The 17,109-nt window shown below is 41.4% G+C and overlaps 1 protein-coding gene across 2 annotated transcripts in view; it reads left to right on the top strand.

The window, feature by feature from the left end:
- The window catches only part of BMPER (BMP binding endothelial regulator), a 153,115-nt gene that overhangs the window by 96,608 nt on the left and 39,398 nt on the right, over positions 1–17,109 (top strand). For both annotated transcript variants that reach the window (XM_054192782.1, XM_054192784.1), the window contains one exon: positions 5,734–6,070. In XM_054192782.1, the coding sequence (XP_054048757.1) occupies positions 5,734–6,070 (337 nt within the window). The remainder of the gene's footprint in view (positions 1–5,733; positions 6,071–17,109) is intronic.

Genomic DNA, 17,109 nt, shown 5'->3' on the forward strand with positions numbered 1-17,109 from the left:
TAGAGATCTGAGGAACCCAAAGTGCTTTCAAAATCTCTGCAGCCCACAAGCAGACAGAGATCCCAGCTATGAGTTTGAAGTCTTCACAGAACATTTGCTAAGCTCTGCTTCATTCTGCAGCTGACAATTTACTGCCTTCATAGACGAATGTGCCATGATTTTCATTTCCAGTAACTTGAGTGGCTTATGCAGGGTCATTGTTTGATATTTACAGTTCTTAAATATGACATTCAATCTTTTTTCCCAGTTGTAGCAACATATCTTACAGTCTAAGTCAGCAATTATATAAAATCATAGTTATTAATGGCTGGAGGGAGTTTAAGTTGTCAAATTATGGAAACATTTCACTGGGGCTACCCAGCAAAATGGAGGTCCTGGTTTTAAAACCAAGGCCTAATTTGCTGTTCAGTGCCATCTTGTTGGACTTGCTTTGTGCTCAAGTAAGTTTGTCTGCAAGGAAGAGTCCACAGCACCAAAAGCAAAAGGAAATGAGAAACTTCAAAGAATCTGGTACCTCATTTGTAGAAATAGGGAAGGGAGATAGCAGACTCTCAGGTCTCTAGAGTCCTAGAAAATACATTAATTGTCAAAATGCTAAATGAGAGGACTTGCAATTGTTTTGATAAACTGTTCTGAAACTATAGTATCCTCGCATAGGTAAATATTGAAGGGAAGTTTAAAACTTTCTCATTAGCATGTGTTAGGTACTACTGTTGTCCTGAGAGACTTCACTTACACAGTGAAGTACTGTTTCAGTGAGAATACTGTTTACTGTTAATTCAATTAAATACCATGTGAAAGCAGTGAAACCAGTCTTTCTTATGGAGTGATATGGTCACAGGCGTGACGCGTAGTCATTATCTAGCACCATTTTTTTTCAAGGGGGACACTAGCAGCCACTGTTGAGCTAAGAATTTAGACACCTGTTCATCTAGCCCCTGGAAATGTAAGTCTGCATAATGTGGATCCCAGCTCTGGGTTCATTCCTCAAAGTGGCAATGCAGATTTTTGTGGCTGTCTGTAAAATGCACACAAGTTGACCATTATTCACAACTTCTAATTAAAAGCATCTTGAGGGTTTCTCTTTGCAGCCAGCTGAACGCTATGAATTCTGGCGATGTGGATTTCATTAGCCAACCACAGGCAAAGGAAAGGTTTTCAATCGAAGATGAATGACAGCTAATCCTGCTGCTATTCCATTTGTCTCTGGTGCAAGCCTAATAAATGACTACACACATCCTTGTCCATGTGTTGGCAGAGGGAGTGCAAACATGGCATATGACAACATACCAAACAGTGTGTAATCACTGCAAATTATAGCCTAAATAATTCCTCCCCTTAACAGAGCAGGATCAGGTTTCTCTTGCTGAACACAGCATGACGGGCCAAGTCCTGCTTTCCTTAGCACATTAAGGCCTGGAAAGCAGCAGAACGGCATGGCTCCATTTTGCTGGGAGAGGACAAGCAGCAGAGAGGCTGTAGAGAGGAGGAATGTGCTGAGTAGAACTGGTTTAAAGATAAAATTTTTGTTCCACAGGAAATTTTCAGTGCTGGAGGAGAAAATTGAACAATTTTCTCTGTTTCAGAATGAAACATGGATATTTTTAAAAAATGTGTGCTTTCCCAGTGTAGGGTGAAAAAAGAGGGGGAGGGAGGAAGTAATGAAAAATAAGCTGAACCACTGAACTAGAAGCAAAATTCAAAGTAAAATTGGGCTGGGAAGTGCAGGGTCTGGTGCTTACAGCTCAGTCAGCATTCCCACGGCTTTTGGTTTTCCTTTTGCAGAGGTGGGAGCTGAGCCCTGGAAAAAACAGGGGAGCCCAAAGCTTCAGGAAGCCTTGTGGTCCCTGGCTACAGGGCAGTCTGCATGGCAGGGCTGTCCTGGAGTTGCATACCCTGAGAGTCCAGGCTTCCAGGCAGCCCACCAGGCGAGCTGGCAGGAAACCAGCTTGGAGCCTTGCCTGTGCTGTGTTGGAAGTTCATTGAATCTGATATGCCTCCCTGAAGAATTTCAGTTCTGATGAATTGGCATTTTCCAGTGAAAACCTGTTTTGTTGCTAAATTCCTCACCAGCTGTAACCCTGGATGCCATGCAGCAGCAATTCTGGCACCCTGCCCTTGCAGGTACTTCTTCGTGGGTGTGGTTGGGATGGTGTTGAGTCCTTTTCTAAAATTTGTATGTTAAAAAGACAAGAGAGCAGAGGGGCACAGGACTGGTCTTGCCTATCTGTCCCTCTAGTGCAGGAGCGTTTTTTTGTTCTTGCCGTTTCTGTGCTGATCTTTTGCATGAAGCCACTTTGCTGAGGTTTTCTGTACCACTTTGGCACTGAATCTTCAGGGAAGAGTGGTCTGCCAGTTCTCGAGGATGCCTTTACCGTGAAAAATCATGCAGAACAATTGATGGGAGTTCCCAGCATGGGGAACTCAGTGTGTGATGTGCATAAATCCAGAAGGACTTTTTTAAAGTGCAGTAGAACACATAGTGTGCCAAGCTAAGAAATCAAGTAACAAATTGGTTAAGTATCCTTCAAAGAAAGGGGAAAATTGGAAACTCCTAAAAAGTAACTCAGAGAATATTGCTTTTCTGCACATCCCCAGATGGGACAGATGCTGCATCCTTTGGCTTCACATATCTTGGATTCTGATCCTTGTCCAAATGAATGGGAAACTCATCCATTTTGAGGGGGAAGGAAAGGGGGGGTATAGGCACCAAGAAACTCTTCCAAACAATTTCTGTCTGCCAAGGACACCAATTCAAACATTGCTCTGTAGCATAATCCTGTCTGTCACAGCTCTTGTTGGTTTACAGAGACCAACTGAATTTTCTGCTTGTGAACAAATAAAACAGCACACACTGCACAGTGCGATCAGGCTCTGACAAAATTATTGTGTGTAGGAGTAAATACCCTTCCTTATTACCCCAAAAGGGAATAAGCTCCATTATGGACAGAAACCTTTAGGCTACTCATCAAAGAAAGAAATTATCCTTCCATCTGAACAATTACAGCAGAATATAGTCTAATTGAACAATAACCAGCTAGAGAAAAGTACATCCTTTTGTGGTAGTTAAACTGCGAGTCTCTTGAATCAAATCCAGTAATCAAAGCAGGAATCTCCAGATTTAAAAATGTGCATTTTTATATGCTGAGATGAAAAGTCATAATTCTGTTATTTTTTGTCTGCATACCTAGAGTTCACAGAGCAACATGTAACAAGTAGATTAACTCTCACAAAGGACACACAAATATTCAGGATAATTTTAGAGTTAACCTTTCGTAATGAATTTTGCGTGGTTTCACTGGAAGTCAGTAAGTCTTAGCTTAAGAAAAAAAGTTGTAAGAGGAAAATTGATAGAATCATTAGCTAGTCTTTTGCGGCTGTCCTTAAAGTCAGCAGCTTCTGAGGGAGCTTGTTTGGGGAAGCAGCTGAACACCGCCTTAAAAACTGGAGTTATTTTCTGAAGAAAACTGTCTGAGAATTTGGATCTTGATGCTTCAAGCTTTGAGAAAGTTTATATGATTCTCAAGTCCGAAGAAATCTTAGTTTATAAGTTAATGGCAAGGTTTTTCTAAATGCCAGTGCGGCAGTATTAATCTGGTGTCTGCAAATCAAGCTGTGTTTTGTTTTGTTCAGCGTTGTCAGAAGCAAAGACAGCTGGAATTTGAATTTGTCCAGCAATGATAATGTATGAAGCAGCTTAAACAGCAGCTTTCCTCCTTGCCACTGTGCTGGCCTCGTTAACGATTGTAGTCTTGCACAATTTCTCAGTTGGCTGGGTGTAAAGTGCCTTTGGAGGAGGACACAGTGGCCCTGTCCATGCTGGGTTTACTAGATAATTTGAAACTGCTTTCAGGCATAGTCAGCTCAGGATATATTTGTGCTATCAGTGCTAATCTACAGTGATAAGAAAAGATGATGCAATAGACTGTAGTGGCCAGTGATGCAGAATTATCTGCACAACCTTGCTGGGTAAACCGTTCCTCAAACTCTTGGTGACACGGTATAAACCACGTAAGTGTCAGGACAGTACGTACCGATGGCAAAGGACCCCTTCTATAGCCATAATTGCTGTTTGAGCCTCACCCTGTTTCTCTGTGGCGTGGGTAGGAATTGTCATAAGAGACAATAGGATGTGTTGCTAAAGGAAGGGTTCCAGCTTTGAACTGAGTCACTGGTATGTTAATTACTTACATGAGGATAGGGCAGGATTTGGATCACATAGTGACAAGCATTGATTTACAAGAGGAAAGGGTGGTGCTAAGCCAGCCCACACAGCAAATGTAGAAAGCTGGAGGGAAGCCCTAGTCCTGCACTGCGGAGTGATGCTGTTTGGTATTCTTGGCCAGGCAGGGAGAAGAGGGTAAAATCTGGATTATCCTGTTTAAAAGCTGGTTCCTGTATTTATCCTTAACTAATTGCCGCACACAGGTACTTTATGGGAATAAATTAACATCAGCAAAATGATTTATCTACAGATGGAGGGTTACTGCAGAGATGTGAAGTAGTAGCATTCATTAAACATTGGAAATAATTAAAAGAAAGGCCATTTTTGGGTAGAAGTTAAGCAGCAGTAATTCTTGGTGTTGTTTTTATCCCGTATGATACCAAAATTGCTTTCCCTTAAGAGATACATATTTACTCCTCAAAGGATGGAATTAATTTAATTTCCAATCACCCAGGTGAAAACTAGAAGTTTAGTCTCCATCTGATCTCTAGGCCCTCTAGAGTATCACTGGAAACAGAAAGGCATTCAGAAGCTAGTTTATTCCCTCTGCATTAGACACCCATATTGTGACCCAGAGCTGCCTATTTCTCTGCATCAAAGAGAGGGCCCAGACAGCTGGCGTAAGCTGAACACCTAGATTTTAGATGGGTACAGACAGATAAAATGTATTTCACCCACAGAAAGTAATTTTGATTTTGATGTACTACAAGTGCAAAACCTTACTGTAAAAGAGATGGTAGCAGAGCACTTACATCCCAGCCACTAGATGAAGGTTAGATGTTTACCATCATTCTTCAGTGTTGCTGATTTATGAAGACAACTTCAGAAGGCTGGTTATTAATGCCTTTCGAGTGAACACTTTGAATCCAGTTCAGAATGCCTTCTTACACCAATTTTACCCATCTGACATCTCTTTATGGCCATCTTTTTAACTCTCTCTACCCACACAAAATAAGGTACTTGTATTGGAACAGCTGTATTCACCAAAATGAGTGATCAGTGTCAGCTTTGCGGGCAAGAAAAGGATGTTTTCCATATGGTGGTCACTGGCGGGGTCTCATGGGGCATGGGCACCTTTGTATGCCCATGACCTGTGCAATGGGTGACAATGGCTGAATATCTGGGCCCCCTGTGAAATCAGCTAGAAATTTGCCCTAGCCAATTCAGTTCGCAGAATTTTGCAAGAGCTCTCTTTCAATGTTGAGAGTAGTTCTGCCTTGGCTCCAGATTTTTTAGGATAACCCCATTCATTAGCAAGGAAGAATAAAAATAAACAGAGACAGGCACAAGTGTATTGTAATTGACTGTGATTTAAGAAACACTACACTTGCCAGAGGCACTTACTACTGGGAGGTATATAGAAATCTAACAACATTATCAGAAGGAAGCCAATGGCTTTGTTTAGGTTCCCATGAACACTGTTTCACAAACATAAGGCATGGTTTGTTATCCTCAATTTCTTCTTTTTTTTTTTTTTGTTTGTGTGTTTTGTCTCATCTCTTTATTAGGCTTGGAAATTTCATGGGATGGAGACAGTTTTGTGGAAGTCATGGCTGCACCGCATCTGAAAGGCAAACTCTGTGGTCTGTGTGGCAATTACAACGGGCACAAGCGAGATGACCTGATTGGGGGGGACGGGAATTTTAAGTTTGATGTGGATGACTTTGCCGAATCTTGGCGTGTGGAGTCCAACGAGTTCTGCAGCCGCCCGCAGCGAAAACCAGTGCCCGAGCTGTGTCATGGGACAGTGAGGGTGAAACTCCGAGCTCACCGGGAATGCCAGAAACTCAAAGCGTGGGAGTTTCAGAGCTGTCATTCAACGGTGGACTATACCACATTTTACCGGTAAGTGTGGCTTGTTGCGGAGGGAGATAGTAAGTTACTGTGTGAGGAGAAAAACCACACGGTTGGCCCAATTTCAGTAGCTTTTGAGCACATGGTTTGAGCTGCTTTTGCTAAGAATTAGTATAGAGGCTTGGAGTTACATTATGACAAGTTTTTCTGAGTCAGGAATCAGAAGAAGATGATCCTGAGCTAATAAAAGACCCGAGCAGCCAACAGTGAGAAAGGCAGGCAGGCTTGTGATCACCTAGAGAAAAAGTACTTTTGGAGCCTTCAAAACATTTTGGTAAGCTCTTTATGGTTTCAAAGTCAGCTGTAAAGTTGAGGCTGACTTTAATTGCTATTGCTTGTGGTCCAGAGAAGTGTGTCTTCCCAGGAGCATTTTGGAAATGACTTTATTAAAGCAGGGATATTAAATATTACTAGTGCCTCTTGGATGGTGTAGTTTGTGGGTTGAGAGTTTGAACGGAGAGAATTAACAAAAAGCTCGGTATATGCCCATCCTGCCCTGGGAGCAAAGGGAGACAGATGAGGATCTAGAAGCCTTGTCTGAGTAAATTATTCAAGTTTTTTTTATCTTTAAAATGCTTCCAGTCTAAACCGCAGAGACATCATTTCTGGTTTTTAATTGGCATGAGTTTATTTGCCCCTTATTCAGTAAATAAAATTGGCTTTTCTTTTGACTGCCTGACATAAAAGATAAAAGCAACCCGAGTCACAGTTGCATGATGGCGGATGGAGCTGCCTGATCTCTGCGCTCCCAGCTTTCCCCACTTGAGCACATCTGCTGAACTATTGGGCTTATTAGGAAAAGCTTTCTAAAATGACTCCATTTCCCTTATGAATTGCCTTTCCTCTTCTTTTATAATGAGACAGAAAGACTTTTATCTACCCCAGCAGAATGTGTCTGTGACTGGGAAATGCTAGAAGATGACACACAGTTTGGCTTGTAGTCTATGTGCTTCTGCATTTAGTTTGCTATAGTGTATCCCTGTGCTAGGAGCCTGGCAAAGAGTGAAGACTATATTGTGTGCAGGTTATAATACTTTATCTTTTCCAATGGCTGGAGGCACAGCAGAAAGCACTAGAGATGCTAAAACACACACACGGTCTGTTGAATGCATTTCAGCAACATTCCCATCTCACTTCCATCGTCCTCTAAAGGTAAGTGATGACAATGCAAATGGAAAACAGGCACAGAAAGATTTGTTTCAGTTTGCAGTGGATTTTTTGTTCCTTTTTTATAGTAGCTCATGATTAATTTAGTGCAATACACTTCCTGACACCACAGAGGAAAATGATTTATATTTTGGCTACAGCAGCCAGAAAAAAAATCTTTACATGCTTGCACACAAGAATTACCATAGAGCATTTCTGTTCTTTTAAAATGATGTCTTCTATTTGTCTGGGAAAGACAATGAAATCAAGCAAGTATTTAATTTGTTTATGTGCTTTTGTAGAAAAATCTATTTTTCCCCTAAGGAAACTTTATGTTGAAATGACCATCATATTCTTTCAGAAGTAACTGTTCATTTGCTCCCACTTAGATGTTGCCAGCTGTTAGAATGCACAGTTCCCAATACAGGACTCAAGGATAATATATAAATTAAAATAAAATAATAATATTTAGTAGAATGCTACTTCCTGTTAGAAAATGACAAGTTGTCATTTGCAACATTGCAAAAGTTGTAGCAAACAATTTATTCAATGACCATGGCCATTTTTCATACTAGGAAATTCCTGCAAGGAGGTAATGATTATGGGACACTTGTTCAAGAAAGTTCAAGTCTGACATAAATCTTTGTGTATATAAATATGTGTGTGTATATAAGTATAAATATGAGTACGTAAGAGATTTGCATTTTTCATGAGTGTTTTTCAAAGAACCCATTGCTGGTGATGTACTTTTGCAGAAAATTTAAATTACCATTAAAAGAAATTTAAATCAACATTTACAGATTTTTACTGAGTTGTTTTAGAAAAGCATATTTAGTCAATGCTTTCTAATTTCAGGCTAGGTATACCTAAAATATTTACAATTCTGCTTTTCTGACTATAAACAAGCTCCTAGCAGTAAGAGAAGAGAAGAGGCAGAATGGTAGGGTCAGGTTCTTTCATTTTTCTGTTCATCTCCTCTTTGAATGGAATAGTTTGTCAGTTTTTACCCTCCAACATTACATATTATGGAATTTTTCTGTTTGGAATACTGCATTCTCAAGAGTTAACCTTTCTTGGTCACTCTTGCCTATATTATCAACATTGCCTCATTTTCATTATGCTGCTCTGGTAGTGACCTGCTGTTAATAAGAATTCTCAGAAATAGAAATAAACTCAGCAGGAACATTACGAATTAGGGTGTGTTTTCTCCAAATACCAAAAAAGGCAGTGAACAATGCATTGCAAACATTTGTCTGACATTGTGTTACCGAGGAGATTTCTGTGAAGAGGTCTCAAATTCATTTTAAGTCTCATTCTTTTTACAGCTGTAGTTTCTCCTTTTGTTAGCCATCCAAAAAACATATACAGCAAGATTGTCGTGATTGTTAGGTGAAAAGGATATGGTTAATGTTTTAAAGAGTAGAGATGTAGCTGCGTGGTTGTGGGGTGAAGAACAGTTAACTCCTGAGCTCAACCTTGATAAATCTGTGACACCTTAGGAGAAATGGTTGTGCACCTTGCCCTTAACCCTGTTTTTGATGTTGTGAACTTTGGTGACTTGTGTTTCTCTGCAAAGCGTGTGGTAGAAGAAAGCACAATGTAAGTGCACAAGAAAGGATTTTGAAATACTCCAGACTGCAAACTAACGATTTTAGCATCTGATTTTACACCACTCTTTTAATTCTTTGTTTTGTAGCTAGACACATTTTATGGGCTTTTAATTGCGGTTTGTTTTGTTTAGTTTTGAGTTGGTATTTTTTGTTTGTCTTTAATGCATTGCTAGTTGTTCAGTACTCATGAGTAACACTCTAAAAATAACCCTTAGGGTTGAACTTTATGGAGGCAAGTTCTTTAAGCAGGGAAATAATTTTGAATTTCCAGGAGATTTTAGTAAAGCCTGGGTAAAGAAGAGATTAGCAGTGACAGTCATCACCATTGTCTATTTTGATATTTTAATATGGCTAAGCATCCTGGATTAGTCCTTGCCAAAAAAAGAAAAAGTTACCAAGGTTCTCAGCAGGTTTTTAGAGGGGATATTCGACCATGTATGCAGTAAAGCTTGCAGTCAGGCTTCTGAAGATGCTCTTGAGTATAAGCAGCAGTAAAAATAGGTGATACCACCTGAATTTCTCATGCTGCTGTTACCAGGAAAAGCTCTATCACATTGTCAAGAACAATCACAGTACTGTTTAAGCTCTGGGATGAGGCTTTGGGGACTTGAGGAAGGAGAAGAGGACTTTCTCTGCTCATCAAGCCCTGCTCCATGGATGATCTCATCATGTATCTTTGAGATGTGCTGAAACAGGGGCCTGGATGTGGCTGCAGCCCCAGTGAGGCCAGGCGAGGAAGGTCCCCCGGTGTGCCCCCATGCCTGCTTTGCTTGGCTATGGCTGATGCCTCTCGAGAACCTCTTTGGGAGGCACAGGAGCAGGCAGCCCCAAAAGGGGTGCGGGGACTGCAGTGAGAGAGGCACAGCAACGCTGCTCGACACAGGGACAAGTTGGGCTGCAGGAGGCACCGTAATTGAAGGCACAGGACTCATATTCCTAGTAACACCTGCCCTCATTAGCATCCATGGCTTACTAGAAGGTTTTTTTTAATAGTTTGGTATCACGGACAGATTTGGAATGTGACATCAACGTGATATCAGTATATCACCCATCTCTAATACACCTACACGGCATCTGGTTTCATAAATGACGAGTTAGACATTGCTCAAGACTCTCACTACTGCCATAACTTTGGAAAAATATTCGATGTCTTGCTTTTGTCATGCAGTAAATTTCCCCAATTGAGATTGGGAAATTCGTGCTTCTAACTCTTGAGACAAGTCTTTTTATTGTTATTACTCTTCCTATTATTTTTTTTTGTTGTCGCTATTATTATTATTACATTTTTAACAGACAGCAGCATACCAAATAATTAGTTACTCCTTTCTCTTTTGTAATTGTCCTAAGAGGTATGTTGTTTTCTCAAAGACTTGAATTTAATCTTATTCGGTATTTTATGGCAAACAGTAATTAACATAGTAATAGCCTCATTTGCTTGAGTCCATTAATCAAATACATTCAGGAATTGCAAATCTACTTTATTGCAATTCTTTTCTTACATATTCCTTGTGATTCTGCTGACATTACTCCATCTTAGCTCTCAGTTAATCAGTTAATGAGTTTCTATTTTGGTTAACCAATTCACTTCGTGCAGTTAACTACTGCAGTCTTGCAGTTTTTCTAAAAATTTCCATTTAACTAGAGAAAATATTATTGTTTAGAGTTAGAGTATAAATTGGAATGTTGTGTAGTCCATCAGCTCCCTGTTATTAAGTTTGACAGATATGCCATGAATGGCTGCAGAGAGCATGTGAGCCGTAGCATTGCTAAGTTAATTATGAGCTCTATTTGAAAAGATGGGCATCAAGGGTTTGTGGCTTTGAAGCAGAGGGTTTGAAGGTTTTTTTTCCCCTTGTTAACAATGATGTCCTACAGCTGTAAAATTCATGTGGTTATGCCCCTATGTTCACTCAGCAGGATGGTGCAAAACAAATGTAGGCTGAAGAATGACTTCAGAAAAGCCCGTTTCAAGTATTAAAGGGGTGGGTGAAACTGGGAACTCTGGAGCCCTCTGTGTGCTGCCAAGGGTGCATATTGCAAAATTCTCCCAGCGAGGTTTTCTGGTCCTGGCTGTGCATGTGGGCACAGCACTTGCCTGTGCTGCTCCAGCTGAGGCCGGGCTGCTCCAGGGCTCGTCTGTGGTGTAACCGAAGGGCGGCTGTAGCTCTGACTGCTTAACAGGGTGGCTCCTGTCCCTGACATTGCTCCTGCTAGTGATGTTGGCTGGAAAAAAGGACCGATGGCATGAAGCCATGGCTGGTCCCCTTGCAGACCCGACACAGAGCAGGGGCTGTTGCTCGTGCTAAGGTAGGGATGTTCCAGTGCCTGTCAGACCGCTTGCCCAAAGCTGGCTGCGACTCTGGCTACTAGAAGCAGCGTAACCACAGCAGAGAGGAGCTCAGGATGAAACAATTTACTCTGCTTCTTGGTGAAATTGTCACTGAGCAGCTGTACGACCCAGGGAGCTTCTGGTTAGAAAGGAACTTAAAAATACTTGAAATAATAATTGAATTTTTTTTAAGCAAATCTGTACCAGGACTTGAGTTTCCTGTGAGCTAGATGCTCCACTTTTCAGTCTGCTCTGTTCAGTTTCTTGGAGTCTTCCATCCATTTGAAGTTACCACTGGAGCTTCAGTTGCATTGTTAAGTGCTTAATAATTCAGGCTTTCGGTACAGAAATACTCTGCTTTATCTCATTCTACTTATGCAAGGTGATCCTTTGCAGATCTGCATTGGAGAAATGCGCGTAGGACTGAACCTAAATGCGTAGGCACTGGGAGAGTCAGTGTTCCCAACACTTAGCAGAGCACTGGAGCACTGGTGCTTGGGAACACATTCTCCACACATACCTAGCTGGGCTGCCTGCTGCCTTTACTTTATGCCACTACACAAATAGACGTTATTCCCCAAACTACTTCTAAATGTCAGCCTGTGCATCTTGTGTAAGGCCATGATGAACTCACTGATGTACAAGTAAGAAACGCTGTGACTTACACTGCTGGTGACTGACTGTGCTAACAAATGTGAGAAAAAGGACTTTCTAGTGTCTGATGCCGTTCGGGATTTTTAGCAGCAAGCACCAACCTTTGCTACCTATATGCTGATGATAAGGAGTACTGCAAAAATGCCGCATGTATATAAGTCTATAGATCACCACTGTTTTAAGCCTCCTCCATGAAGTATTTTTCATCTGATGTAGCCAAGAATGAGTGCAAGCTGCCAGAAAAATACTGTTTAGATTTAAGGATTATAAGTTTGGATTTGGACAAATAGGTTGAGTGGTCAGAAAAGATAAATCTGAAGCCAAGCTGAGCTCAATTATCTGCAGATCATAATACCTCTTCATCTTTCCCCCACACCCCTGCTCCTGCCGGGGTATTTTTCACGTAACCAAGCCCAATCCACTTGTGTCTGTTTAGAAAAGTACTTCAGGAATTTGGGGCTAGAAAACATTCTTCTCTTCGTATCGGTGGTTATTACAGCTGTAAAACATTGAAGCAATGCCAGAGGATTCACAGATGTCTCCTTTCCTGTTGAGGTATTGGGAATGGGGGGGGGTGGGGAGGGGTGGGGGGATGAGGGTACAGAGGGCTCCAAAATCTGACAAGACCATGGTGTTGGACAGACACCATTCACCTGGGATCGTCCGTGGGTTGCTTCCAGCTGAGAAGCGCATGCTTCCCCGATGACCCACTTTGTGCTTCCCTATATGGAAAGTTAATGATTTTTTTTTTTCTAACAAGGAAATATTTTTTTTTATGGGAAAACCAGATGAAGCAGTATACTACTCTGTGATTAAAACCCAGGGAAGTTTCCTTTCCTTCAAAGGATGGCATGTCTGGAATGTGTTTGTTTTGCTTACCTAATTACATGATCACAACCCTACCTGATGCTGTCCTTTTACACTGAATGAGATGTTATTTCCTACTGGTTGCAAGTGCAATATGAGGCTTCTTTTCTCTCTTTCCTAGGAAAGAACTCCATTTGTGATTATCACGCATGCAGGTATATAGAGACTTATTACAAAAACCTGCTTCTGCCTAGTAAAACTTCATCTCTTTCTGCTTTATTACCTGGCCCAATGAAATTCAAGTCAGGTGTTTCATAACCAAATACTGTCTTCATCATTGCCCAGTGTCTGACAGATGTGAGACTCTATGTGAAAATATAAGGTCAGTTTGACTGAGACAAAAATGGTCCTGAAGGAATGGTAGGAACAATGGGGAAGGGAGGAGAGGGGGAGACATCTAACAGAAAAGCACGGTACAATAAATGCCTTTCTCATTTGTCAATATAGACTGCATTCTCAGAACTTGTTGTTCCTGGATTACCTTTGACAGGCTTGATAGGGTGGTTTTGTTCATTTTTCTACAGTGCCTTGGAGTCATGGGATAAAATCCTGATTTGTTGAAGTCCATGGGAATTCTGCGATATGCGGGCAACGGGTTTTTATCGTTGTGACTGTTCCTGTACCATGCAGGTTTATTACAGTAATCTCTTGGATCACTTAGTAATCCTTGGTTAACTTTCCCGACATTTGCTGTACCACAGAGAATTTAAGAAAGCTTAAGCTGGTTCAGGGACAGCGGGTGCATTCTTTACTGGGGCAGCCAAAATGAAACGCATTCATATTAGGGCTCCCAAATCCTGTCTGCTTGCCACTTTTTTCCTAGGGGAAATCTAAGAGGTGGCTTTTCAAGGCAGAAGACCTAGTTTGTCTGGACATAGGCAACTGAGAGATCCTTTCTGTGTTTCACTAACTTGAGTTCACTTGTGGTTCGTTCTTCTTGGCTGTAAAAAGTTTGTAGAAAAGCCTGCAATGCTAGATCTGCTGTCCTTCACATTTTTCAAAGCTTATCTGATAGCCTTTTAAATATGCCCTAGGAATAACTTCTTTAATACAGAGGTCTCCATCTCAAATGTCCTTATGAAAGCTGCAATCTTAAAATACCACTATTTCACAGTAAGCATGAGTGTGCCCTAGGACTATCAGGGCAAAATACAGGCACATCCCTGTTGCATACACTAATAAGTATTTTTGGAAAGGGCCCTTTCACATTCTGGAAAACACCCCTGATGTTTCAGTAATATAATACAATGCGTGATTTTTAAAAAGAGGAGGGGAGCAGGTGTGGGGAGGAACTGGTAGAAAAGCGGAGTGATATCCTCCCTTGTGGAAATGTTTTAAAAGACTCCACCTGCCATTTGGTGCAACTTGATCCATTCCCAAAGCGAAAATACTTGCTACACTGAAGTATTCTTTTTAGCTGCAAAAATAAATCCCATTTTTTGGGGAGGTGCTATTCAGAAAAGTTGTCAGTATCATCAGAGGAAACCACCCTATGTCTCTCTCAGGTACCGCAGAATTTTAACTACGGCTGCTACAAAATCCAAGACCTCTGTTCGATCTCATTTTAGTGAACCTCTAAGACATGTTCACAGCAGGGCTTTCTTTGCTAATTTGTTTTAATTTAATTTTAGCTTTTCATGTTTTAAACTTTATTGCGGTATTGATTTTAAATAAAATCCAGAGATGCTTAGCTGACGGTAATATGTCTATTTCCGTGAATGAATAATTCAAGAAACCAGCCCATCGGATCTCATATTCTGCCTTGGGCAAAGGCTAATAAGTGTTGCAAGGAAGAGGAAACCCACCCATACTGTAGCTGGCCAACTGTGCCATGTCATATATGGTGGAGAAATCCCTTTCAGGCCCCTGAGATGATCAGTTTACATCTCATAGCATGAAATTTTAATTACCTTTCCTTTAACATGCATAACTGCAAAGCTACTATATTTCAGCTCCTATTTTAAGCCACCTGCAGTATATCCTGCCTAATTAGACACACAGCAAAGATGAACGAGGGTGTTTATAAGCAGGCAAATGAGACGAATTTGTGGGAAACGTTTTAAAAATAAGCTTAACCTAATCCTCCTGTTATTCTTATGAGTTCATTTATGCTTCTGGCAGGATAACCAGACAAAGCAGGACGTGAGCTGTGACAGCCACAAAAAACTTTTCTGTAGAAAGTTTGCCTTAGGAAGGTTTTGACAGCTCTGAGCAGCTTATTGAGCTTGCTCTCACTGTTCTTTGGAGAGCTGACTTGCCACATGCGAGGTGTCCATTCTGGAGACTTTACATGGGTTATATTTAACTGAAAGCTTTCTTGTGGGTGTTTTTAATAGCTGAAGGATTTTCCTTCAGTTTTGCTGTTGTTTCCTAAATATCGCAGGGCATCCAAAAAATCTGGGTTGTTCCCAGTCTTCAAGATCTCTGGGGACTTTGGTGTTATGTCAGCTTTTTAGTAGCTGTCTGTGGTACAACGTAGCAATCCGGGATAAAGGCAAATGTGCTCCTCTCCTGTCCGTCCGCACAAAGGCTCGCTGTATCGATAGGCACGTGGAGGTCCCATACTCCACAGTTGCTCTCTCAAGCGTGCAAAGTGCTAGTGTGTAAAGCAATTAACTTCTGTTAATTACTCAAGCCTCATTTTTCTTTCGGTCTTCACAGCACATGAAGCAATCAGCACCTCACATTATTGGTGATTTACAGAGCCTCGCAAACAAGCGCAGCACGAGCTGCTTCAGGAGGCTTCTACTGCTGCCGTTCAACCTGCAAAATGTTCGCTCCCTGGGCAGCGGAGCATTGAGAGCAAGAGCAGATCGAGCACCAGGCACCGGCAGCGTGATGAGAGGCTGGCACAGCCCTCCTTTAACTGCAAGGCCACAGGTCCTAAACAGCCGTATGCGGCAGGGCCGGTGCTGATGAGGGCTTGGGACATGACAGCAAAAGCTCGTGACCCCCCACGGCAAATCTTGGCACCTGAGGATTATTGTACCTAGGGTGTTGCAACACCAGGGCAAAGAGCAGACTTGTGGGAAGTAAGGCAAGAATGGGTGGAGGTACTTGTTGTAATACAGGAATATGTATTTATCCATCTCAAATATTTACCATCACAATAGCTAATCTTGGGTAAGGTGCATAGCACAGGCTGGATGCATGGGTATGTGTGTCAGGTTCACCTACCCTTTAAACTGTTGAGATGCCACTTAGAAACACGTGTGTGTGGCTCCGCTCCCGTAATTAACTCTGATGGACGTATCAGAGCAGGCATAGATTTATGCTACCATGATGAGGTCTCAAGATGAGATTGCCAGTGCCATCCTGGAGCAAGGGTAGAATTAAAATGCCGCTGGATCCAAAGTAAAACATAAACAGTCCCTTCCTCTCCCAAAGGGAGCAGTAGGGTTATGTTCTCACCCAAATGGAGGGCTCCGCATATGTGAGAGCAGGTGCTGTGATTTCACCTCTTCATCATGATATGCAGAGGATGAGAGCATTTCAGTCTCTCCCTGACTCCCCCACTTAAGCCAGTTGAAATTAAAATTGGTGGAGAATGTGCTGGGAATACTGAAGGGAGTTGGAGCCATATGTTTTCTTGCATTCCTGGGTACTCCTACAACTAACATTCTGTTTATATAATATTCCTGAAACATAAAAGCTAAAATAAATCCAGCATGTGAAAATTAATAACAAGTCATTTCTCTTATGATGAGTCCAGAGGAAGCTGTCGTAAGTGTTAAGGTATTCAGACAGCTGATTTTTGTACATCAGCTCTCAAGTGAGGTATGTAGTTTACAGTGAGTGAATGCTTAAGGTTATGTAGTCTATGAGTACATGAAGTAAGAGACTGTTGAAGATGGTGGATACCATGGCAGCAATGAAAAAGTTTACAAAGTTCATTTCCTAAGTGCTCCTTCTTAGCACTTTACATTTTCAAATTACAGTGTAAACATTTAATTCTCACTGCACCCTGGTTCAAAGTTGTTGAAATGAAAAAAGAGTTCTTTGCTGTTCAGGAAGCCAAAAGCAGATTTGAGATTAAAACGTTGAAAGTTCCTGGTTTCTGTCCTCAAGCTCAAGTCCTTCTGATGGGATTTAAGAGGTTTCACATGCACAAGAAGTGTATTGTCTTATTTTTGTCAAAGCAAAAATTCTTCTCAAACTTTCAGAAGAAAGCATTGCTAATATGTTTAGGAAGGTACTGAATCTTCTCTGCTCCTGTAAGGCCCAGTTAGATGACAACCTCATAATGCTCCATGCAGCAATGTGTCTTTGGCAAGTAAGAACCTTAAAATAAGTCAAAAGGTAGTAATGGATTGAGGCATGGACTAAAGACTTACTCTTGGAACAGGAGTCATCAATTTGCAAGAAGAACCCCATACTCTCTTTTTGGATATCAAGGATTTGTCTGAAATTTGAAAGCCTATTTT

The sequence above is a fragment of the Rissa tridactyla genome, chromosome 2 (genome assembly GCF_028500815.1).
Source record: "Rissa tridactyla isolate bRisTri1 chromosome 2, bRisTri1.patW.cur.20221130, whole genome shotgun sequence".
In the NCBI taxonomy this organism is placed as follows: Eukaryota; Metazoa; Chordata; class Aves; order Charadriiformes; family Laridae; genus Rissa; species Rissa tridactyla.